This window comes from Alosa pseudoharengus, unplaced genomic scaffold (genome assembly GCF_046254945.1).
Source record: "Alosa pseudoharengus isolate Yale_2024_CS ecotype anadromous, Long Island Sound unplaced genomic scaffold, YU_APseudo_1.1 YU_APseudo_1.1_scf_14, whole genome shotgun sequence".
Taxonomy (NCBI): Eukaryota; Metazoa; Chordata; class Actinopteri; order Clupeiformes; family Clupeidae; genus Alosa; species Alosa pseudoharengus.
Genome location: NW_027468609.1, coordinates 22,471,083 through 22,495,524, shown reverse-complemented (window position 1 = coordinate 22,495,524; position 24,442 = coordinate 22,471,083). Strand labels below are relative to the sequence as shown.

The 24,442-nt window shown below is 45.2% G+C and overlaps 1 protein-coding gene across 8 annotated transcripts in view; it reads right to left on the bottom strand.

Annotated features, from left to right (window-relative positions):
* The window catches only part of rc3h2 (ring finger and CCCH-type domains 2), a 29,948-nt gene extending 7,297 nt beyond the window's left edge, over positions 1 to 22,651 (bottom strand). The window contains exons 1-15 of one of the 8 annotated variants that reach the window (XM_076284191.1): positions 22,086 to 22,651; positions 14,669 to 14,981; positions 14,292 to 14,409; positions 12,970 to 13,203; positions 11,324 to 11,499; positions 9,244 to 9,444; positions 7,974 to 8,106; positions 7,654 to 7,772; positions 6,378 to 6,490; positions 4,743 to 5,039; positions 4,252 to 4,445; positions 3,060 to 3,502; positions 2,686 to 2,847; positions 1,898 to 2,056; positions 24 to 243 (exon numbers count right to left, since the gene is read on the bottom strand). In XM_076284191.1, the coding sequence (XP_076140306.1) occupies positions 24 to 243; positions 1,898 to 2,056; positions 2,686 to 2,847; positions 3,060 to 3,502; positions 4,252 to 4,445; positions 4,743 to 5,039; positions 6,378 to 6,490; positions 7,654 to 7,772; positions 7,974 to 8,106; positions 9,244 to 9,444; positions 11,324 to 11,499; positions 12,970 to 13,203; positions 14,292 to 14,409; positions 14,669 to 14,899 (2,800 nt within the window). In that variant the 5' untranslated portion in view covers positions 14,900 to 14,981; positions 22,086 to 22,651. Of the gene's footprint in view, positions 1 to 23; positions 244 to 1,897; positions 2,057 to 2,685; positions 2,848 to 3,059; positions 3,503 to 4,251; positions 4,446 to 4,742; positions 5,040 to 6,377; positions 6,491 to 7,653; positions 7,773 to 7,973; positions 8,107 to 9,243; positions 9,445 to 11,323; positions 11,500 to 12,969; positions 13,204 to 14,291; positions 14,410 to 14,668; positions 14,982 to 18,189; positions 18,587 to 22,085 lie in introns of those variants that run through there. The other 7 variants (XM_076284197.1, XM_076284196.1, XM_076284192.1 and 4 more) reach the window with 7 other exon arrangements.
* Positions 22,652 to 24,442: the final 1,791 nt, after the last annotated feature.

Here is a 24,442-nt window from a genome sequence, read left to right as displayed (position 1 = left end):
GTGCGCCCTTATGACTGGCTAACCTCTGAAGTTGACAGGCGTGGTGTTGACACTGCCCTGCGAGGCAGTGGCTTGGACTGGGTCAGTGGTGTGGTAGCCGGTCCGGGAGGCGCGGGAGATGGCCCCCCACTTGGAGATGATGGGTCCTTCCCCGAACGGGATGATGGGGTCCTCCTCCTTCAGTCGGCGGTACGGCTCAAACATGTGCAGCCAGCGCTTGCCGGTGCCACTCTCTACATCCTGCTGCAGGCACAGGCAAAAGACAAAGTAAAAGTACAGTGAGTGGGAGTTAGTAGACTCACAAAGTTGTGGTCAGGAATTGGAAGCTGAACGAGCCATTTCTCAGGCAGCGACACCGTCGCTGTTCCACCTGGGCCCATGTGCAAAGAAGACATACGTGTAACATGTTACGTTAGCATAGGACAAGCAACCAGAGCACAAATGACACTGTTCACAGAACTTAACTGGAATAAAAACACTGGATAAAAATGTATACGGGTACATTTACAGCAGTGCAGGTCACTTTGGCTAAAATTTTCTGCTGAATGACTAAATGTAAATATTCTGAATAAATAAACAAGCACAAGACTGACAACTAGAGAATGGATCATTCTTGGATGTCTAGACACTGCCCATTTACTGTAAATGTTCAAGGATAAGTTTGTGAAGATGTTTGGTAGACATTTGAAGTTTGGGCAAAGGTTTTTTTGCTCTCTGGAGCCCTGGATTCTCAGCCAGTTTTATTCCAACTCTACAAGTGAATGTTATCAAAGTCAAAGTCAAAGTCAAATTCTTGACATGTGAAGAAAATGACAATAAAGCAGACTTTGACTTTGAATGTTATGCAATAAGTTCAAATATTTGGTGTTCCCAGCAGAAAAATCTCACAAAAAGTTATGTTTTTATTTCGGTCTGCAACAGTCAGTGTGTGTGTGTGTGTGTGTGTGGAGATTAGAAAAGAAGCGGTGGGCATCAGCCGTCAGGAAGTGTAGGAGGGAGGAGGAGGAGAAGATGGTGAAACAGTGCTCGCACTCTTACTGAATTTTAAAATCCATCTATGGTGTGCTTGCACCTCTTACTGAATTTTAAAATCCATCTGTGGTGAGCCCATATGGTCAATCAATCATTCATCGATCATTCAATACACAGTACATGATCTACCCATAAAAGCCATGGCAGTGATCAATCACGGTAAGCACTAATAGCACTAATAGCCCCCCCCCCCCCCCCGCCCCCCCGCCCCCTCATAAGGAATGGACTGACTGTCTTCGCAGTCAAACAATGGTGGTATGGTGGCAGGCCCCAGCCGTGGCGCAACTGGCTGGGGCACCTGCACCGTACGCCCGCAACCCGGGTTCGATTCCCGCCCCGTGGTCCTTTCCGGATCCCACCCCAACTTTCTCTCCCACTCACCTCCTGTCTTTCTCCACTGTCCTGTCTAATTAAAGGCATAAAAAGCCCCAAAAAATATACTTAAAAAAAAAAAAAAAAAAAGTATGGTGGCAGCAGAACAAGCTCTGACCATGTGTTGCGCTCCAGTGTGTGTGTGTGTGTGTGTGTGTGTGTGTGTGTGTGTGCGCGCGCGCGTGTGTGTGTCCCGTCAGACACAAGGCTTTATGTTATTGCTATCGTACAATCTCCTAAAAAAGCATTGGTTGTGGTCTTCAGACCTGATAAACTCACATTGAGATCAGGTGAGAGGAAGCAGAGCTCCCAACACTCAGAATCTGCCCTATGAGTAATCATCACTAGACACACCACCAAACCTCTAAATGCACACAAGACTACCCAAAGAGCTGGACTCAAATGTCCGGAAAAGACGTCAGTGGGAGAAATGCATGCATGTGCGGAGAACACGTAGTGTGTGTGTGTGTGTGTGTGTGTGTCCTCCACTCACCATGTGTTGCGAGCAGGAGTTGTACATGGAGCTGGCATAGGGCTCGGAGTCGAAGGGGCTGATGGAGCCACACGACCAGGGCGAGTAGTGGGCCAGACTCTCCTCCGCACGCAACTTACAGCTCACACACGCACCGCCCACACCATCAGCATGCTGCTGCTGCAGAGAGAGAGAGATTGTGCAAGACAAATGAGAGAGGAAGCAAGGCAGACAGAATTCATTAATTAAATTGAAGGAAGTGGGGATTAAAGAGTGGAAACAAGGAGGAGAGAATTAAGAAGGTGAAGAAAGACGAGAAATGGAAAAAGAATTTGAGTGACCCAGCCGCCCCTAAGATCTGTGAATGTCAGCCCATCCCTGAAGATGACTCAGCGTTTTGCACAAACTCATTCAAACATCCCCCAAATCCTGCTCTGAGAAGCCCTCCATCTCATCACAGTCCCATATACACCGAACCCAGAAGTGAGAATCTGGAGTTCTGAGCTCTGGGTTCTCAGTTCCACAGAGCTAAGGATGCTACCGTTGCGTCCGCATTCAGCTTCTTACGCCGTTGCCTAGCAACAGTCACACTTTAAATAGCTTAGCATGTGGGATGAAATTAAATTAACAAATTCTGCTACAAGATGACAACACAAAAGGGGAAAAGCGGAAGACGCCTTAAGCCCAAAGCCATTTCACTGTCATAACACAAACAAATGTAGGTTGGTCGCTTAAAAGGGAAAGTATTTTTCGCTCTCGTCCACCCAAAAACACACACACACACACACACACACACACACACACCCTACCTCAGCACAAAAATCAACAGCAAAGACTGGTGAGGACTGGGAGGGCCGGCTGACGTTGTTATGGTGATGCGCCCACTGTTCCTGTTTACGGTGGATCATGTCCTCGTAGCCGAGAGGTGCGCGTGCATATGAGTCCTGAGAGCAGACAGCGGGACGGTGAGTCTGTCAAAAAAAAACACACACACACACACACACACACAGAAGAGAGTTGAGAGTATTTATGACAACCGTTCTTTGTGAAACGTCCTTGTATGTATGTGTCTGTATATAGCTGCATGCAAGTGTGTATTAATATGGGTTCAGTGAAACCATTCTGTTGTCCCTTACGTGTGACGTGTGTATATAAGTGTGCTTGTGTGTGTGTGTGCGCATACCCTGTGCAGTGGGGCCCTGTGATCCATGGAGCCGCAGTAAGGGCTGTCCAGTGAGTTATAGCGCTCCCTGGTGGGGGGAGGCTGGCAGGCGTTCGAGTGCAGCACCTCGGGCGGCAGTGAGTTGCTCCGGCCGTCCTCCCTCTGGTACAGCTGCGGCCGCCACGCCCGCCGGCTGTCGTAGACGGGCGCGTAGACGCCGTGAGCGTGCCCGTGGCCATGAGCGTGCCCGTGGCCGGGGCTAAGGGAGCCGCATGCTGCCGGTGGTGTTGGCGGCGGCGGTGGCTGGCCATATGGAGGGCCAAGACGCTCCCGCGTGGCCAACAGAGATGGCTGGTCGGTGTACGGCGACGTTGGGGGATAGGAGGACTCGGCTACGTTGCCAGAGCGCAGGAAACGAGCCACACAGGGTTTGGAGGGGAGGCCGGAGGACGTATAGTAATTACCTGGAGTGGGGGAGAGGGAGGGGGTAAGGGAGAGGGACTGTGTAAATGAGTGCTAAACTAAATGACCGTCAAAAACAAAATAAGGATGTGAGGTACACAGGTTAAAAAAAGGGGGGAAATCCTCCCCTTCCATTCATCTAAGAAAAGCATCTTCAAAATGGAACACTTTCATTTGTAGATCACAGCGATCCAGAATTAATTTGTCACGAAAGTAGTTGACTCAGTAAAATCTTTGTTGTTATTTATACTTGTTTGTACTGTAATAGCTTGTTGGTAGTTGTCTTCAGACCTGATAAACTCACATTGAGATCAGGTGAGAGGAATCAAAGCTCCCCCACTCAGAATCTGCCCTATGAGTAATCATCACTAGACACACCACCATGCACTACAGAGACAGGAACGCTCAAATGACTGTTCAAATCTTTTGTGCTACATTACAAAGGTCCATTACATAAACATAGCCAATTCAACTCCTACATACACAGACCAAAGCTGAAATTTTTTGACAGACTTTATGAACAATGTGGCCTAGACAAAATAATGAAAAAGGGTTGCAAAGCAAGGTTGTTGAAGAGTTTCAAGTATTTTTATTAGCTTTTTGTTGAATTATATCAATTCACCCTAATCTACTGGCATTTTTTATCAAGTTTAGAAAATGGATTTTTGCAAAATAATCATTGAATAATCATGATCTCAATATTGTCCAAAATAGGGTTCATTTTTGCCATAATCGAGCAGCCATAACTCACTGGCTGTCTGGAAGGGGGGCACGTCACATGTAGGGGACCGCTGGTCCTGGTAGTAGAGCTCGGGGTGTCCCCTCAACAGGAAGTGGGCAGACTTGGGAGAGGCCCCGCCGCCCATCTCATGGGTTGTGGCGTTGGGAGACAAGAGTAAGGCTTGAGTCTGGCTGACGGGCGTCTTTGGAGGGGAAACAGTCTTTCTGGAAAAAGGATGACGACAAAAATACATTTAAACACAACCAAAACACACCAGTAACCACAATGGAAATTGTGCCCGTTTCATACAGCTTATTGTTTTAACAAAGAGCAACAGGTCCATTGTTTTGTTATTCATTCCACTGTAACTAGCACAACTGAAGTTAAGTGAATACAGAAGTGAATAAGTGGAGTAATTGCATAAATCGAAAAAAAAACAACTTTGTAACTATTAAAAGGCAATTCGATTTTAGACTGTGGACATGCTACGGAATGTAATGTAGAACAACAGCATGACTTACTGCTCTAGGTTAATGGAGGAGGACTGTGAGAGTGTGTTGGCACCATTGGGTAGCGTCCTCTTCAGGTCATCCAGTGCATCTGCACCGCGGGGGATGAGCTGCGTGGGCGAGTGGCCGTCAGGGGCCTGCGTGTCCTTCTCTGGGCCCTTCAGACACCCCAGAGAGGGCTCGCCCGTCTGGATGCCCCCCTTACAGTTGGGCGCTTTACCCATAACCCCCTGGGGGAGCAGGAAGGGGCGGGAGGCCCCACTGAGCTTCTTGTTCCTCATTCTGTACCTGGGCAAAGAGGAGAGAGGACTGTACACTCATAAAGAGGTCATAAAGAGGGGAGAATCGGAAGTGATGCTTGCATTGGAGAGTGAATTCATTGTTTGGCCTCACCGTTTACCGGTTACTAAGAGGAATTGAGAGCAATGTCTGCACATGTGTGTACGTGTTTGTGTGTGTGTCCATATGCATGTTTTCATATGCGTGTGCTCCTATGTGATGTTTGTACCCTCACTTCTTAGCTTGTCCCATGTAGGTGTGTGTGTGTCCATCTATAGTGTGATTGCACCTCTTACTGAGTTTTAAAAATCCATCTATGGTGTGCTTGCACCTCTTACTGAATTTTAAAATGCATCTATGGTGTGCTTGCACCTCTTACTGGATTTTAAAATCCATCTGTGGTGAGCTTGCACCTCTTACTGGATTTTAAAATCCATCTGTGGTGAGCCCTTATGGTCAATCCACCATTCATCTATCATTTAATACACAGTGCATGATCTACCCATAAAAGCTAAAGATGTATAATACTGATCTTTCAATCAGTCACCTTATTTATCCAATCTATCTATCCACAGTATACATGTTGCATGATCTTTGGCAGACAGACAAAATAACAATCATCCTTCATTAAGTCTGCAATGGCCATGGCAGTGAACAATCACGGTAAGCACTGATTGTCCCCCCGTCATAAAGAATGGACTGACTGTCTTGGCAGTCGAACAAGCGTATGGTGGCAGCAGAACAAGTGTACGGTGGCAGCAGGTGTGTGCACTGACCATGTGTTGCTCTCCAGAGTGTGTGTGTCCGTCAGACAGAAGGCTTTATGTTATTGCTGTGCCCTACCTTCACATATTCATTATGATCACTAATTGGTGACAAGTTTAAAAGATTGTACAATCTCCTAAAAAAGCATTGGTGGTCGTCTTCAGACCTGATAAACTCACATTGAGATCAGGTGAGAGGAATCAGAGTTCCCAACACTCAGAATCTGCCCTATGAGTAATCATCACTAGACACACCACCAAACCTCTAAATTCACACAAAACTACCCAAAGAGCAAGACCGGAATGTCCAGAAAAGACGTCAGTAGGAGAAATGCATGCATGTGCGGAGAGCACATAGTGTGTGTGTGCGTTCACTCACTCTTTCCCAGCTCATCCTAAAGATATGCCAGCCTCTGTGCCAGATCGAGTGTATGGATGAGTGTGTGTGTGTCCTACTGCGTTATACCTGCTGAACTCTCCAGTTTGCAGTTTATCCTGCACGCCTCAGACTAGGTGTGGTTGTATGCACACACACACACACACATGCACGTGTGTGCATTTCTATATGTATATATTCAACAGTGTTATGTCTGTGCCTACTCACTTCTCTAGTTCGTCCTGAGTATGGGCAAAAGTGCAGTTGGACCCTCGTGGGCAGCCCCCCTGCTGCCGTAGGTCTCTGCACATGCTAGTCTTGTACTTGCTGTTCGGCTGTGGCTGAAAAAAACACACAGATCAGCGAACCAACACACACACACACACTATTGAAACAGACTCTTATCTGTACAGTATGCATTGACATCTGGCATACATCCTGTTTTGCGCACACACACACACACACACACCTCAACATTACACTGAGAGCCGTCTCACAAAGCAGGATTACACAGTTGTTCAGACAACTACACTAAGGAAAAAAACTCCATGACCCTTTTCAGTCCTTGTTTCTGCTCCTGTCTGAGATTTGAGGGGTTTCCAGAGTGTGCTCTCTCCTGCTCTCCAACTAACTCACTATCTTGCTCTGCAGCCCTCTACGCTCAACTTTAGCAAGCCAAGGCAAAATGGCAAACCCTTCTTCAAAGCCTGTCTGAACAGGATTACCACCTCTGCCTGACAAAAATGAGAATTACTCCAGCAGGGTCAGAAACAAAAAGTCCTCTTTTTGACAAAAGAGCCAGTGAAGTTGACTAAATTGCGTATGTTCTTGGTACCGTGTGATTTATTTTACAGAGTTAAGACCTTTATGGCAATAGGATACAACAGAGACATAATGTAAGCATTGCAGATGGTGCAGCCGTGACAAAGTGATTAAAGTCATTAAGTCACAGTTTGGTCTTTAGTGTGTGGAAGAGAGATGTGGTTGTCTTCAGACCTGTTAAACTCACACTGAGATCATCTGAGAGAGCAGAGCTCTCCCCTCAGAATCTGCCCTATGAGTAATCATCACTAGACACACCACCAACCTCCTAAACACACACTACCAAGACCGCTGGATTCTAAAGAAAAAAAAAGAAAGTCTTTGCCCATGTCCTCTTGGGGGCTCCACAGGATTCAAATGTAATGCATTAGAGGAAATGGCCCATAACCTAAAAGTTCCATAAATGTAATATTACAAATCTATCTCCAATAGAACTATAAATTGTACAATAGAATTTTAAATTGTCCTAAAATTGTTGAGAGAATTGCTTTAAAACTTAAACTGTTTACCATGTTAGTCGCTTTGGTTAAAAATGTGTCAGCCAAATGTAATGTAATGTAAAGAACTAAGAGAAACTGGCAAAAAGCATTGACTGATAAAGGTGCTGATTAGATACGGTCATGTATGGCTGACCGTCTCTGCTCTAGGCATGATGGGCTGAAGGAGAGTGGTGAGGTCTTACCTGGGGCGTTTCGTGACTTTTCTTGCTGAAGTTCTGGATAAACTCTACCAGTCCATGGACTACTACTTTCACAGCCAACATTACACTCTCCAACTCCTCCCAGGTTGGAGGTGCAGCATCTACACACACACACAAACAAACAATATAAAGAAATTGCAGCTTAGAGACTATTTTTTTTCATCATACATAGGACAAATGAATGATGTGTAAATTTGCAAATGCATGTACCTGAAGACTGCAAGCAAACAGAAAAAGAAAAAAAACACAACACAGTTCCCAAATGTGAGCACACCTATGGCTTATTGCTTAGCAAGGCTCACCTGCATTGTGGTCTATGTTGGCCAGGAGTTCCAGGTGTGATCTCAGGCTGTTCAGGTTGGCCGGGTCCCCCGTCCTTTGCAGCACGATCGTCAGCTCCTGGACACTCTTTGCAAACGACTCGGGCGACTGCAGCTGTGAAAACCACAAATCCACAAATATATAATAAACAAACAAACAACGCAACAGAATGCACAAACACCAATTCCTATCCCTCAGTTCAATAATAATTCACAAGCGGAGACAGATATGCAATCTTTTATGCAATATGCAGTCAGGATACAGAGTTGCATCTCTACTCGAACTGTCTGGTAAGTGTGTGTTCTTATTGCATAGATCATTTAACCCCAAATGTGTGAAAGATATTTTCAGTGTGGCTTTCATGGTTGTCTTCAGACCTGATAAACTCACATTGAGATCAGGTGAGAGGAAGCAGAGCTCCCAACACTCAGAATCTGCCCTATGAGTAATCATCACTAGACACACCACCAACCGCAGACTACAGAAATAGACCTAGAATTACAACCGGGACATTACATTCCCAGCAATGCTTTGTTCCGTGTTAAACAAGGAAGAGGAAGTCATTCAAAATGTGGATGGGGAGGAACACACATGGCACATTTCCTGACTTCTAACACACACACACACACGCACGCACGATGGTGCATTTATCTATAAGTATAATGGAGCAGCATGGCAAAAAAACATATTGTAAACATGATGAAGATTGGTCACAACTATATCCATGCTGTTGATGCTGGTACTGTGACTATGTAGGGATCCTATGAACTATATCCATGCTGTTGATGCTGGTACTGTGACTATGTAGGGATCCTATGAACTATATCCATGCTGTTGATGCTGGTACTGTGACTATGTAGGGATCCTATGAACTATATCCATGCTGTTGATGCTGGTACTGTGACTATGTAGGGATCCTATGAACTAACTAACCTCATGTCTCCTTTTCTTCACAAAGACAAAAACAAAAAGATCTCACAGCTCTAACTTTGCCTCTGTTTCCTTCAAATTAATCTCTTCTTCAATAATAATATATAATGTATACACATCTACTGATCCATTTATCTGTAAAAATGTCTAAACGGCAGAGCCGTAGCATAGCTGTAGCATCTGTGTTCAGCACTTACGGGCCTAACCAGTGCTCTTGGGGATCCAGGTTCGAATCCAACCACTGTCCTGTCCATATATAGGAGATATATAACTTGTATTTCAAAACAAGTAAAATATAACACCCTATGATCTGGCACAGACCTTGTCGATAATGGACTGCATGTGGGACTTGTGAACCAGGTCTCCATACAGCAGCGAGGACCACTGCTCGGGGGAGATGCGGAGCCCGGCCTCCATGGCGATGTGGACGATCTGGGCGTCATGTTCACGTCGAAGTGCCTCGTAGGTGCGGAACTCCTCCTTCAGCTGCATGAGCGACGAGTCCTCATCCCGCTTGGTAACCTGGAGACAAAACGCACACCTTTATTTACAAAACCCATTCGTGTGTGTGTGTGTGTGTGTGTAGTCAGTCTTTGTGTTTAATGCAATACTAAAAAAGAAACAATCCATCAAACCTTATTATTAAACTCCAGGTAGCACCACGGGGAGGTGAAAAGCAATATCAGGTTTTTGTTTACCTCACTGTTATATGCGTGTGTCATTTTTATTATGGGGTTTTCCACTGATACCTTGCTTTCTTCACGACTTTCTGAACACTGATAAAGAGTACTAGAGTAATATGAAGTCATGATGGTTGCCTTCAGACCTGATAAACTCACATTGAGATCAGGTGAGAGGAAGCAGAGCTCCCAACACTCAGAATCTGCCCTATGAGTAATCATCACTAGACACACCACCAAACCTCTAAATGCACACAAGACTACCCAAAGAGCTGGACTCAAAATGTAGGGCATTACATTAAAAAGGTCCATTACATAAATATTACCCAACCACCTCCTACATACACAGACCAAAGATAACATCTATACACATTTTTGAGTTCGGGTTTCCTTCATTTCAACTGTGGCCAAAGCCAAAGAATATTTTGAATATGCAGCTTTCACGTATCAACTAAAGAATGGTTGTTTTTGCGGAAGTCAGATTAGGGCAACATTTTTTTTCCCTGCAAGGTTGTGTTGACATGACTACAGTCCAAACATTGGCAAGAATAAAAAAAAACTGAAGCCGTGTTGAGAAAAAGGAAGCTAGCGTCGAAAAAAGCAAACTTCATATCAATTCACACAGAGTTATTAAGTGTGCTGTGCGGTCACACTACAATTCCCATCCCATAAGGCAATGACAGACGTCACAGTCTCGCGTATCTACAGGCACTGCAAAGGGCAGACCTACACATGGGAGATAACTGCCATGATTATCTGGGTCATTCCAAAATATGCGGCCACTGTATTTCAAAAAGATCTAACACACACACACACACACGGTCGAAATCAAACCCGTTTCCAAAAACAACTTCCACAAATGAATATTCACACAAAACAGGTAAACAAACTGTAGGGCAAAGCACAGATCCCACACGGTCTACAGAGGAAGGCTGCTGCCTGGTGCATCTGGAGGCACTGTACAGTCTATCTATAAACGTGTGAGAGGCCCATCAAGCTTATCATCTGTCCACTCATTTCCAACACATGTGGATACGGTCATTAGGTTTCTGACAGGTTTATAAGGCTTGCGACTTGAACAGGGTCAAATAGTCCCTCAAAGCTCATTTAAACACCCAAGTGTGTGCACGCGCGCGCGCACACGCACACACACACAGAGAGAGAGAGAGACCATCAACAAATTTGCTACAAACTGTGCCTTTGGGAGCTGTAATTGGCTGGCCACTTAGACTCAGGGATTAGCACAGGCGCTGCCTAGGACTGTCTGTACCCACTCGCTCAGTTCCCCCAGAGCTGCCCCTGCCTGGCCGCTGCTACGCTCCAGGGCTCAGCCACCCACTAGCTGTGGGAGGCCAACAGGATGGGGGTGAAGGGCGGGGGGGGGGGATGTCAACCACACCAACATCTATCCTCTCCGCACGCACGCACACACACACCATTTCGCTCCCCTAAGTAAGAATGCCACACAGGGGTGTCTGAGATTCAGCTGCATGAACTTAGACACTTGACAGATTCAACAAGCATTGGCAAGAGTCACATATGGCCTTTTGGGGGAATGGGATGAGCCTTCATATACATTTATAACTCATTGAACTTTTCATGTGTGTGTGCAAGTGGATGCATGTAACCAAGTCGCTGTAAGTCGCATTTGGATAAAAGAAAAATGCTAAATGAATAAATGTTTATTTAAATGTAAATGTGTGGTGGGCCAGTTAACGGACCTTAAAACAGGAGGCCCGGTAGAGGAGCTGCACAACATGGCCGATGCTGGTCTTGGACGCCTGGGGGAAGCGAGCCTCTAGCTTCTGGACCACAAACAGAACCAGAACCTTCCGGGACAGAGCCGAGCCATCCTCCAAGGCCAGCAGAACCAGCTTCAGAGCGTCCTCCTGCATGGCTGGGGGAATGAATAAATCAGACACACACACACACACACAGACACACGTTATCATAATGTTTGATGGAACAGAACATACAGTACTGTATATTGGCTATGCAAGAGGATTAGACATCTACGGGGTAGACTGGTTGTTGTCTTCAGACCTGATAAACTCACAACGAGATCATCTGAGAGAGAGCAAAGCCCCCCCCCACTCAGAATCTGCCCTATGAGTAATCATCACTAGACAACGCCAAGCCAGAGAGGAGAACAAACACAGCAGCACAACCCACACACAGACAGACACATGGGCAAAAAACAAGACAGACCTCTTTCATGTTCCACTGCCAAGTCAAATTGGGCTTCCAAATGCCATTCTTTATCCTTAAACGTCTATCTCCACATTGGTTGTGAAAAACCTGGCTTCAGAAAGCGTAAGAGTCCTACCAGTCCTTCCACCAGTTAGATCAAGTGATTAGTGAAATCACCTGTGCACAGGTAGAGCCAATACATGGTATTTTCTGAAGCCAGAGTTGCCCACCTATGTTGAAGAGAAGGTGAATGCTCAATAGACCTCTGAAGTTCGCCTTCAAAAAAGAACCAAAGCTGCTATCTTTGTCCATATAAGGAGATTCGGGTGTTAATTGACGCTAACTACCTAAGGCAAGTTGCATTGCAAGTTAGCTCTGGGGTAGCAAAAATCTATGTTTGCGGTCTTAACGTATCAAAGATCACAGGAGCAACTCAAAGGCAGAGGACAAAAGTGTGTTGAGCATAACGTCTGCATTTCAGATTTCTTCGTCCCCGCAAGAGTTTACCAGGTTCGATAATTCAAAACCCCCCATGTTATTTTCCCATAAGAAAAAAAAAAGATACCAAGATCACAAAGATGGCAGCCTTTTTGTAGGGGAACTTCAGAGGTCTATTTGCAACTGACTATGTGATGACATCCAATAATTAATCCCTGATTCCCTGCTGTCGTACTTCACAAACAAACAAACTTATCCTGATGCTATGGCACAACTACAGTTTTAGGCCCCCTATGAAGGGTACAGTTCAGGTTTAGCTACACCGGATTGGCTAACCAGTTTACTTCTGAAAACTTCAGTGTGTCTTTCTTATTTCCTCGAGTCAAAGTAAACTCAACCATACATATAGTACTTCCATCATATAGTACAACCTTTTAAGGCATTTCTCCACACTAATAAACAACAAAGACCAACCGTCGAGTCAGTGTGCACCATCAGTCAGTGTTTGTTGGTCTTAATTGTCGGATGGAGTTGTTAGAGTTTGAACATTTTTATTAAATTCTATTAATTCTATTACTGTTTTGGCAGTGTGGAGTTTGATGTAGATTTCCTGAAAATTCTAAAGATTGAAACCAACAACTGCCACCTTTGTAATGTTGGAGTTTGTTGGCATTTGTTGGGGCAGCGTGCAATCAGCTTTGTGTGAGGGTCGACCGCTCATCATCTTCGTGGCACATACCTGGTCCGAGGAACTGGCACCCGCGGGCGCGGACGGCGGCCCACAGGTTGGCGGAGAGCTGCTGAGGGTTCTGGTGCTGAAGGATGAGCTCGGTGACGGTGCGCTCGCCCAGGGAGCGGCCGGCCCGTACGGCCCGAACGCGACCCTCCTCCTCCACCAGCTGGCAGTTGACCAGCGTCACCAGCTTCCGCTGCATGGGCCGGCTGAGGGCACTCGGGCTCAGCGTCGCCACGCCTACAGGGAGACAACAGAACAGAGTGATGGGTGACCCAATAGGTGTTATCGTGTGCGCTTTCTATGTTGTATACTAGCAGTCATACAGACAAACAAAAACAGACACACACACAACTTACTGAAGAACCTTACTGACAGAGCCAGTGATATGATATAATGGCTGGCTGGCTGGCACGCACGCACGCACGCACGCACGCACGCACGCACGCACGCAGATCCTGATGAGTGTCTTAGGCATTCAGCAAGCACGTCACTACTAGCATACATTTTTATGGTTTCTGACTCAGCCCTAGCCTGTCTGTTTTAAATTGGTCTTTTTTCTTCTTTAAGGAAACTTGAGCGAGTGTGAAAGGAAGTGATGTCGTTGTCTCACTCCCAGTGCTTCCTTGATGGTCGGCGCAACGTGCCGCTTGTCTCGCTCGCTCTGACGCAAACACTCTGACCACAGTCAATCAAATGTGCAGAAAAACAGGAAATGCATTTGTACTCTGCCGGGGGCTGTTATGAGTGCTATGAGAGTATTTAGCATCTAACCAGGAACACACTGACACACACCAACTCCAACAGAGGGTGATCTATGGTCTCCCTTGCTCATGCAAACACACACATATAAAAATAAGGAAATATGTATACGGTTCAAACACTGATACATTCACACATACATATTCACACGTATAGAATAAGGAAATATGTATATGGTTCAAACACAGACACATTCACACAGACATACATATTCACACGTATAAAATAAGGAAATATGTATACGGTAACACTGACACATTCACACAGACATATATATTCACATGTATAAAACAAGGAAATATGTATATGGTTCAAACACTGACACATTCACACATTCAAAAGAATCTCTAAAATACACATTGCCAGACAAATGTACACATATAAACATATATATACACACATTAGAAAACATTTCATCTGTACAATAAATTCTCACATACTTACACTTACACAGTAGCAACTTTAATACATTCATACTAAATGAAAGTGACATCAATAAAGACAAGCCAGTGCACATCAAAAGACATGCATGTACCGGTACATGCGCACAAACACACACAGCTTACCTTTACCTCCACTGATGGGTTTCAGGTAGAGGGCCAGTTCCTCCACACAGGCCCTGCACACTTCATAGTGCTCACTGTCCACTGCACTGCTCAAGGACACGTTCGGACCATCAGGGACCTGCAATACACACACACCAAAATCAGCAGTGCCCTGTATTTTTCTTTGTTATATTCTGTACGTCTGCAACATCGTTTCCAATCAGTCCCAAAACACACACGCGTGCGTGTACACACACACACACACACACACACACACCTCACCAAAATCAGCAGTGCCCTGTACTTGTTTGTAATATTTCATACGTCTGCAACACCTTTTCCAATCAGTCCCAAAACACACACACACGCCCCACACACACACACACACACACAAGCACCTGTGCACCGACGAGCTGCAGCAGGGCTCTGTTGACGGGCAGCAGGTCGATGTCGGTGCTGATGGCGGTCTGGTCGAAGGGGCAGGCCTTGCGGTGCAGCTTGTGTAGGCACGTTTTGCAGACGGTGTGCGAGCAGCCCAGGCTGATGGGCTTGTGGCCGCTGCCGTCAAACTCATTGTAGCAGATGGGGCAGGACAGGAACTCTGTCCACTGGGCCGCCTGCACCGGCATCCTGGCGCCTCCGGGGGGAGCTGTGCCGCTCAGGGAGAACGCATGCCGCACGCCGGACACCCTGAGAGCAGCTCACGAGCAGCTGCAGGAGAAAAACGAGAAGTCAGAGTTGGGTTGTTATTCGTTTGTTTGCTTTTGTTTATTTCTTTGGTATAATGTGTAAACACATAATGGCTAAGGTTGTCCAGTATATTTACTGTACAAGGCATCCAGAAATTGGGTGTAGTACAACAAGCACACACAGAAGTGCAACACGCACGCATTCGCTTCAGCACATTCACCGAAAATGGAGTAAAAATGGCATGGATCCTACACACATGACCTCATGTGTGACCGTGACCCCTCTCAGAGAGGAAGCGTGGGGTAAGTCTTATCCTTGTGAGGGTCTCAGGCGCGGCGGACCTGCCTTCCCACAGGGGTCTACTGCGGCCAACAATAAAAGCACAGCACTGACCCCAGCTGACCTTTCGCATAGCAGGGATGCCCTGGGCAGGACCTGTGGATTGTGTGAACTCAACGTTGTGGCGAGACACCCAAGATTTTGTGGCCCCCCAGGGAGCAGAACGGAGTGGAGTTAGTGGCACAATGCCCCCAATCAGGGCAGGTAACGATAACAGCGGGCTCCGGGACAGCCAGCTGGCACTAAGCCTAATCACACAGCAGGTCACAGCCTCAGCTTCTCGCTCGCTTTGCATGCATGCATGGATACACAGATAATGGGATTTGTGTGCTTTACATTGACTCTGCTAAGCCAAGTTTTCACTAATTAGGCCAGTTAACTTTATCAGGGACCAGTTTTCCAGGGTATTTTACCTTGTTCTCTGATGTTAACATAGAAAGTATAAAAACTTTTGTTTGTCAAAAACATGCTCAGATGCTATTTTACAAGCCCGCTTTCAACCCTATAATTAGGCTGTGGAATTAAGTGAGCAACCCTTTCAACCCTATGATTAGGCTGTGGAATTAAGTGAGCAACGTCTACCTGAATCTCCAGCTCAAAGTGGAAACGTAACATGCGGGGGGGGGGGGGGGGGGGTGTAGGGGAGTGATCAGAGGGATGGTTTGCATCACATTCTGACTTCTCAGACTCGCCCGTTTTTTAGTGGTCATTTCAGAGTCTGATATTTCCATATGAAGAAGGAAACAACCGTGTTTCCAGTTCACAGTATTTGTAGATATGCATAGAAGTGTCCTTATTCAATAAAGACAAGGTAAAAATGTCAAGTCTCGTTTGCAACAGTTGTCCAATACCCAAACTTCAACAAAACGTCTCAAGAGATGCACTCCTACAAAGCATGAAAGTCATGTTTGTCCCCCTTGGGACTTCTTATTTCCTGTGTCACCTTCCTGAAGATTTAACTCAGCAACTCCTCTACCCCTCCTCCTTTCCCATCTGGCAACAACGACCCGATAGAGCCCTTCAGGCTTCATTCTAAATTACAATACGGTCATTAGGTAGTTTATGCAGTATAATCCACCATCGTTTTGGCCCTCTCCTTGCTTCCAAGACAATTAAATGTGTTTAATATGGTTGACTTCTCCTAGCAATCCCCAACCAATAGTGCAGCCTTTTACATTAATTTAATTAATTTAGCTGATGCTTCTTTCCACAGCGCCTAATTCGTGTCCACTACCACTACATACTGTACAATGTTAATTAACCTGAGGATGACAATATAAAGATGGCAAGAGATTCAATTCAAATTGATGATTGATGTTTCAAATGATTTTCACACAAAGGAGAGCTGGTTTGATGTTTCAAATGATTTTCACACAAAGGAGAGCTGGTTAACCATTCTAATTCAAGCTCAGATTTCCTTTCCAAGCTGTAATTTTACAAGACAGATTAGAGCCAGTGAATATCAGCTGTTTCCAGGAAGGGAGGTGGTTCATGTCCCTTCCTTCTCCCACAGACATCATCCTCTGACCCCCCTCCCCCCCCCCACCCCCCTACCACACACACACACTACCCTGCCCCCCCCCCACCCCTACTTCCAAGATACCACTTCACACCTCCCCTTGTTATGTCCTTCCACACAGGCTGCAGAGTGAGAAAGAAGCAGGAGGGGGAACAGCAGAAGCTGGGACAAGCTCACAACCACCACACATCAAACATGTCCATGTGGGTAACTTCCTGCATACCAGATCTAATCAGTGATCTAATGTACCAGCCTTGGGCATGTTGTGTGCCTGTCAGGCTTGTGATTGTCCATAGTCGGTGTGCTAAGCATTGCATGCACTGCAGAGCACTCAAGACTTAAAACTGGAGCACACCCCTATCTGCAGTGGAGCAAGAAATCCTCACTGGGTTAAAAGGTAAAACTGTCCTTGCCCGACTGATTTACAGACAAGAATGTGTAATACAATCATCCCAGACACACCCAGTTATTATGCAAGTTTTTTTTTTTTTTTTAATCAAGACTGCTTAAGGGCGACCACTAATAACTGCAGTTATGACCGTTAAGCATTCACCATCTGGTGATCAAATCTCACAACAAGTGTTTCTGATATCTCCCAGCATGCATAGCATGTCTGAAGGGTTTTATAAGCACATGTGCAGAATCAACCTGTCCACCATCTTCCCATGAGGTGGAAGCAGCTTGAGCCATGCAACTAACCAACTCTCCCTGTTTAACCTGTGCTGTCTTGCTGAGTGAGTTATGCAAGAGTACTCACTGCTGTTCAGAATCAATCATTTGTCAGACAGGGCTGCACTAAAGAGGGAGAGAGAGAGGGTGTGTATGAGAGAGAAAGTGAGAGTGAGATAGAAAGAAAGAAAGAAAGAAAGAGAATGAGAGAGTGAGACACAGAAAGAAAGAAGGAAGGAGAGAGAATGAGAGTGAGACACAGAAAGAAAGAAGGAAGGAGAGGGAGAGAGAGAGAGAGAGAATTACTAGTGACTGAGTGTGGCCTCTGGCCATGTGTTAAGTATGGCCCAGCAATGCAGTTAGATAAAGCATAGATGCCTCCACTTCCATTTACCAGCTTGTAGCGTTAACATTTTCCTTCCATAATTTTTGTGCACAAAACACAGCATTATATTATCAACAAACGAAAGGCAAAATAACTTTATGATGTATGCTGTCTGCACTAAGAAAAGGAGAGAGCCATGCTATTGGACTGTGCCATGTGATGTTGAAGGAGACTACTACAAACAAATATACAACAGATTTAATTAATTGAATTTAATTGAATAGATAAAAAAAATACATTTAAAAAATGTAAAGATCAAAGTAGGCCTATCGTTAAAGTTGTGAGATGACAATTAAGTCAATGTCAAACTTACGCACCACACGAATACTACGCGGAGGGAAGTGTCCATATCGCTTCTCCCGCGTGGACAGCTCAGTTCTGATGTTTGGAGTCATGTTTCCGCAGTAGTGCTCAATTTAAGAACACTGGCTTCACGCACCAGTTAAACTCATCCGCCGACCGCACCGGGACGCATGTGACTAAACTATAAGGTCTCCGACAACACATGTGACAAAACGCGCTCCTGGGGAAGTTTTTTGGCGACGCCTTGTTCCCGGGGGCGCGCGTGACTACAAACGGTCGAGCAACGGTGACTCACGTTGTGGCGAACACGGTGACTACTTCCTCAATTGAAAATTAACACGTTTCTGTGACACATTTAGAATATACCATGTATCGCAGCCTATCACAGTTTCGAGATATTTCTCGGACTAGAGAATGTAATTTCAGTCCATTGCTTATTCACTTCTTTGAACTACAGAGATCACTTACACAAAGAGTTAACGCTTTACATTGTTTGCAAGTTGAGTAGCCACTATGTTTGTAAAACAGAGAATTTGTATAAGTAAGTATAAGTATACTCTTTTGATCCCGTGAGGGAAATTTGGTCTCTGCATTTATCCCAATCCGTGAATTAGTGAAACACACTGCACACAGTGAACACACAGTGAGGTGAAGCACACACTAATCCCGGGCAGTGAGCTGCCTGCAACAACAGCGGCGCTCGGGGAGCAGTGAGGGGTTAGGTGCCTTACTCAAGGGCACTTCAGCCGTAGCCTACTGGTCGGGGTTCGAACCGGCAACCCTCCAGAGTGCTAACCAGTAGGCCACGGCTGCCCACGGCTGTATCACTGTCTCGTGACCATTGTAATTACGCCCCCGTCCCACATCCCAAAAACTGTCAACTCAAGGGACATGCAATGAGAGTGAGACTGATGTTTCTACAAATATTTGCATTTTGACATTTCAATCTTCCCATGACAGTTACTCACTTAATCCAAATATGATTCACACCTCTGTGTGACTTCTGCATCTGAAAAGGTTAAGAAAATCTCAGAAACCTAGTTTCTTACAATAGAATGTCCTACTGTAGCCTACCTTGAATATCTATTTAAAGTATGAAAAGATGACACTGCACTGCATTTAAAAGATGACACTGCATTTTTTATTATTTGAATTGTATTATATACCAGAAAACAGCCACCAACAGTACCTGATGTTCTCCAACAATAATAAGAGGTGTGTGTGTGAGAGAGAGTTTGTGTGTGTGTGTTGCATCAGAGACTTTCTAATGTGGAGACACAACACTCAAAAAATACTTCATAGAAATGCATGGGGCTAGTATGTCACGCCAATATGGCCGTTGTCTACACATATCCCACCCCTTCCTCGGCAAAATGTCGACATGTGAATACATTGAGCCAATCATATGGTGTGTTGTGAAGACATCGTGCCAATCATGTGTTGTGATCTCGCCGCTGGAGCAAGATTGGTGTCGTGAAGCCTTGCGCACGCGCAGTTCGACCCAAAGACTGTGCCCGATGAGTGCCCATAAAACGTTGGTATATGGCCGCCGAGTGGAGGGACTTGCCTAAAAGTACTTTGGTTGCATGCACATATAGGGGGAGGGGTTGGTTCTCGAAGACCTAACCCAACAAGGCATCCCATCCTGGGGGAAAACAGAACATTGTGATGGACAGTCCCTTGTGTTGGGATCCCCCTAGCACCCCGCCTCTCCCTCCCACATCTTGGCACCAACCCACCCCCCTAAACCCCACCCCATCCCAGCGTACACCCCCCTACAAAGCCACAACTGTTGGATAAGTGAGCACATGGAGTGGGGGGGTTTGATTCCCCCCCTTCTCTGATTGGTCACCCTCAGCGAGCGTGTCATTCTGACCATGACCTCGACGTTAGTACATCCTGTCCCCACTTGGCTCAGACAGACACCTTCGCTCACACACTCGCAGTGAGTGCTCTCCCAGTGGTGAACTGCACAGGCACACACACATACACACACTCACATACACACACACACTTACATACACATGCACACACTCTGTTAAACATAATGACAGGCCCTCACAACCACAGACAGCTTGTTCACTCACCAACACACAGCAGCTCCCATGTCATTACCAACACCCACAACACATGACAGCTGGGCTTGCCTGAGTCGAGCTCTGTCTTTTCAACAGCCAACAAACAAGCTGACAGAAGTGAGTCAGTGTTGTATGCTCTCTCTCTCTCTCTCTCTCTCTCTCTCTTTCTAATGATCCCTCTATCTGTTGAAGTCCTTCTCTAACACTGTCTGTGTGTGACGGTTGGTCGAGGTGTTAATCGTGGTAAGCATCATATTTGATGCCAGCAACAAGACACATAACACCTGCAGTTCATGCCAGTGTGCTGCAAAACTACAAACCCATGTTTTTAAAAACACAACCAGAGAGAGCAGACGTGGTCTTTCAATTTGCACAACCTATGGACAGGCTACAGGCCGATAATTTGCAGATAAAGTAAGCTGTGAGTGATTGTGACCACTGTGTAAGCTGTGATTGCAACGCAAGTGTTAACATACACCATTTGGTGAGCAACAAATGGTGGTGCCTCTCTTTTGAGATTCATGTGACAGGAGCTTGGTGGAGAGATCACTTTCAAGGATCGTAGGTAGATCGTAGATAGACTACTGGGAGTGGGTTGTTTGCGTTATTGTAAACACTCTGAAGTATTTGTAAACACCAGACGCAAGAGCACATTTCTGTGCGTGCATGGGAAGCTCACACTGCGCACAAAGAACTTACGTTTAATTTACATTTTGTTATGGAACCAGTGAACCTCAGGATGTTTTAGACAGATAATAATCTCAGCAGCAACTTCCGGCATCGACATTACAATGTGACGTCTTTGTGTGCGTGCAGATGGCATCCACAATGTGTCCTTCCAAGACCGCATTTAGTTCCGTGTATGTAGGCTATGCACAACAAATGAGTAAATGACTCAGATTCCTTACAAACAAAAGTTAGAACATTGTTAGGCTACTTTTAAGTTGTGTCCGTGAGCCATGGCATATCCACACAGACAAATAAACAGTAGTGCTTTGGATCACAACAGCCACAAACTCCGAGAGGCAAGGGTCCGCTGGTCCAGCCATCGCCAGCGTACATAAGGCGCGCAAAACAGTACGGTGGGCGGCATGTTTTTGGCTATATAAAAGTAATGATGTACGCCACTGAAGTGTAATGTATCAGTGATAGTTGGGCTGGTGCAATAATAACTGTTCTGAATGCCTGTTAAAAAATCGAACACTACAATTCCGCCATAGTAGTGATCAGCAGTATTTACTGTATGTCAACAACGCATATGTCGACGCCTGAAGCTTACTGAAACTGTTCATTTCTTTCAGTAAATATGCTATTTTTTAACTCCATGTGCTGCAAAGCATCTGAAAGTAGAGTAAAGCTAACTCACAGTGCGCGCTTCTTAATTATGCTGTCGTTATAACAACGAGCTGCGTCGTTGATACATTTAGGCTACGATCTGAGAATTGGCAAAACAGCTGTACGGTATCCATTCGCTCCTTGCTTTCTAGTTGCATCGTTTGTCGGACTCCGCAACGCAACGGGCCTTTCTGGAAATTTTGTGCAGCGAAAGTACTGGAGCGTCTGACACCAATATAAGCTTTGCTTGCAGCTCCAAGCAGTTTGAGCTATTTTTGCAGCACTGAAGATGTAAACTGAGAAATGTCGAGTGGTACCCCACATAGATATATACTACAGAGGGGTACGTTAGGGATTCTGCATTATTTGCATGGCTTAAATAAATTATTTAGCTCCCAATATTGCATAATAATATAGGACACGACATGGCTTAGCTCACCACTCCAGACACACTAGCCCACTTTGATCCGTAAAAAGTCGCGTCTCTCGTCACTTACCTCAAGCCCAGTGGCTGAGTACTGGTGTTTTATCCATCATTAGTGACGATCTTGTGCGCAAAGAAAACACAGATTCAGATGAAAGCCTTCCACAGCGATAAGAATGGTCCTGCACGACGCACGAAGTTCTGGCATCACATTACCACAAAGACGCTATTAACTCTAATTTCAGTATTCATCTCCTAACTAACGACATGTTGGCCCAGGCAGGTACACTCCCATGATTTGACAACCGGGAGGACCCAGTCCAAGCCGGTATCACTCCGCCAGTCCGCGCATCAGCAGCGGATAGTCCACAGGCGCACTGAGGATTTAACGGTCCCGCAATTGCTGTTGAAATACATAAAAAGGATAAACCATTGTTTCACTACACGAATAATAGCTTAATTTGTTAACGTGCATATGGTACTATTTTTTAGTCAGGGGCAAGGATAAGGATGTAAAGGGGCGAAGCCGGAACAAGCCGCTTTTTGAGGCGTGGGCTGCATCTGTTAAAGAGACAGGGAAACGCGGCTGAAGATGAGCGCGCCAGGGAAGGCACAGATCACCCACCTCCAAAGCAACCCTCTAGCGCATCGTTTCACTTTTTAAAGTCAGTTTCAGAAGTTTTAGGCACACGATTAATTGGGGGGGGATTACTAGCGTTGACACACTATTTCAAAGGGGTCTAAGTCTAAGAGTAACACGTAGTCATAAATGATAATAGGCTTATACAATTGTCATATAAGTTCTTACTGAGATAATGTTGGTGCTTTGATTACAAAGATATCAATACACTTTTTGAGAACCTAGCAATCTTTGCTTCAATGCAAATGTAAAGGAAAACATCAATATAGTCAATTCTTCTCTCTCACACACACACACACACAAAGATACTGCAGATGATCTTTCCCTCTCCCATTCTGGATACACACCAAGCCACCAACAAACCCCCATAGACACATGTAGACATGTTGCAGGGCCAAGACAAGTTGGGCAATAACCCTGAGGATGTGTTGGGGCAAAGCTTTGCTTCCACTGACCTGAGTACAGATGACATTTCTGGAACACAGCACAAAGATGAAAAGAAAGAAGTGGGTTAAGAGAATAAGAGAGAGAGAGGGAGACAGAGCAAGTATTATAGTGTGGCTGTGTATTGTGTGTGTGTGTGTGTGTGTTGTAGGAGGATTAATCAAATGTATAGCTGTGTGTGTGTGTGTGTTAGGCAGTGTGTAGGGTGTGACCCACTCCTGAGTTGCTCCTATAGAGGGAAACACCACACATCAAGCAATAGTCATTTACAGACCCACTCTAATGCAACGTGACCCCCTATGTGCCTCCCTGATGGAAACTTCCAGACTCAATGCCAGATACTTCAACCCACCAAATACACTACATGTAACGGGATGTTTGGACGAGGAAGCATGTTCATCGAGGCTACTTGCACCCAGATATGTTCAAATGAAATTAGCTACATGTTTGTAATTCATACAAAACTACTATATTCTGTTAAAAGAACCAAATGTTTGTAATTATCAACCAGGATGCCTTTATAAATAGATTTCAGCTATCACTGTCCATCTAATGTTCATGCCTGGGATGTTTTTCTTTAGCATTTAAATATTATGCCAGTAATTAGATCTGATTTCTGAAACTACCGAAGCGGATCTATTTACACTTGGACTTGAACTTTGGACTTATATGAGCAATGCTGTAGACTATAGTGGATTTCTGGATGGACAATAATCTTAAGACTCATACTCCTCCCTGTGGCCATGATGGGTACTGTAGTTTATAAACAGGAAAATGGCTGTGTTTTGACATCTATACAGCCTTTATTGAGCCATTACCATAGTCCTACTTTTCACTAAATAACACAAAAGAAATGTGCAATAAAGGTAGGAAAGAAACAAACCAGATCTGCTATAAAACAACACTGCTAATCTATCTGGACATATTCAAGTAAGCCCAGAGGAACACATAATGGAAAAGAAATTGGTGAAAGTATCGAAATATTATTTAACAAAATGGTTAAGGTAATAATAATCACGAAAAGGACACAGAAGATTATGATCAATGGTGCATATCGATGGTGCCCTAGAATAGAAAAATTATTTATTGGGGCAGCCGCAGCTCACTGCGCTGGGATTAGTGTGTGCTTCACCTCACTGTGTGTTCACTGTGTGCTGTTTGTGTTTCACTAATTCACCGATTGGGTTAAATGTAGAGACCAAATTTTCCTCACGGGATCAAAAAAGTATATATACTTATACTTATACTATTAATGGCATAATAAATCAGCTTAGGCCGAAACGCGTCTGTGGACATGGCATTAATAAATAAGTAAAGAGAATATACTTCAGAGTGCGGTTTTTCTA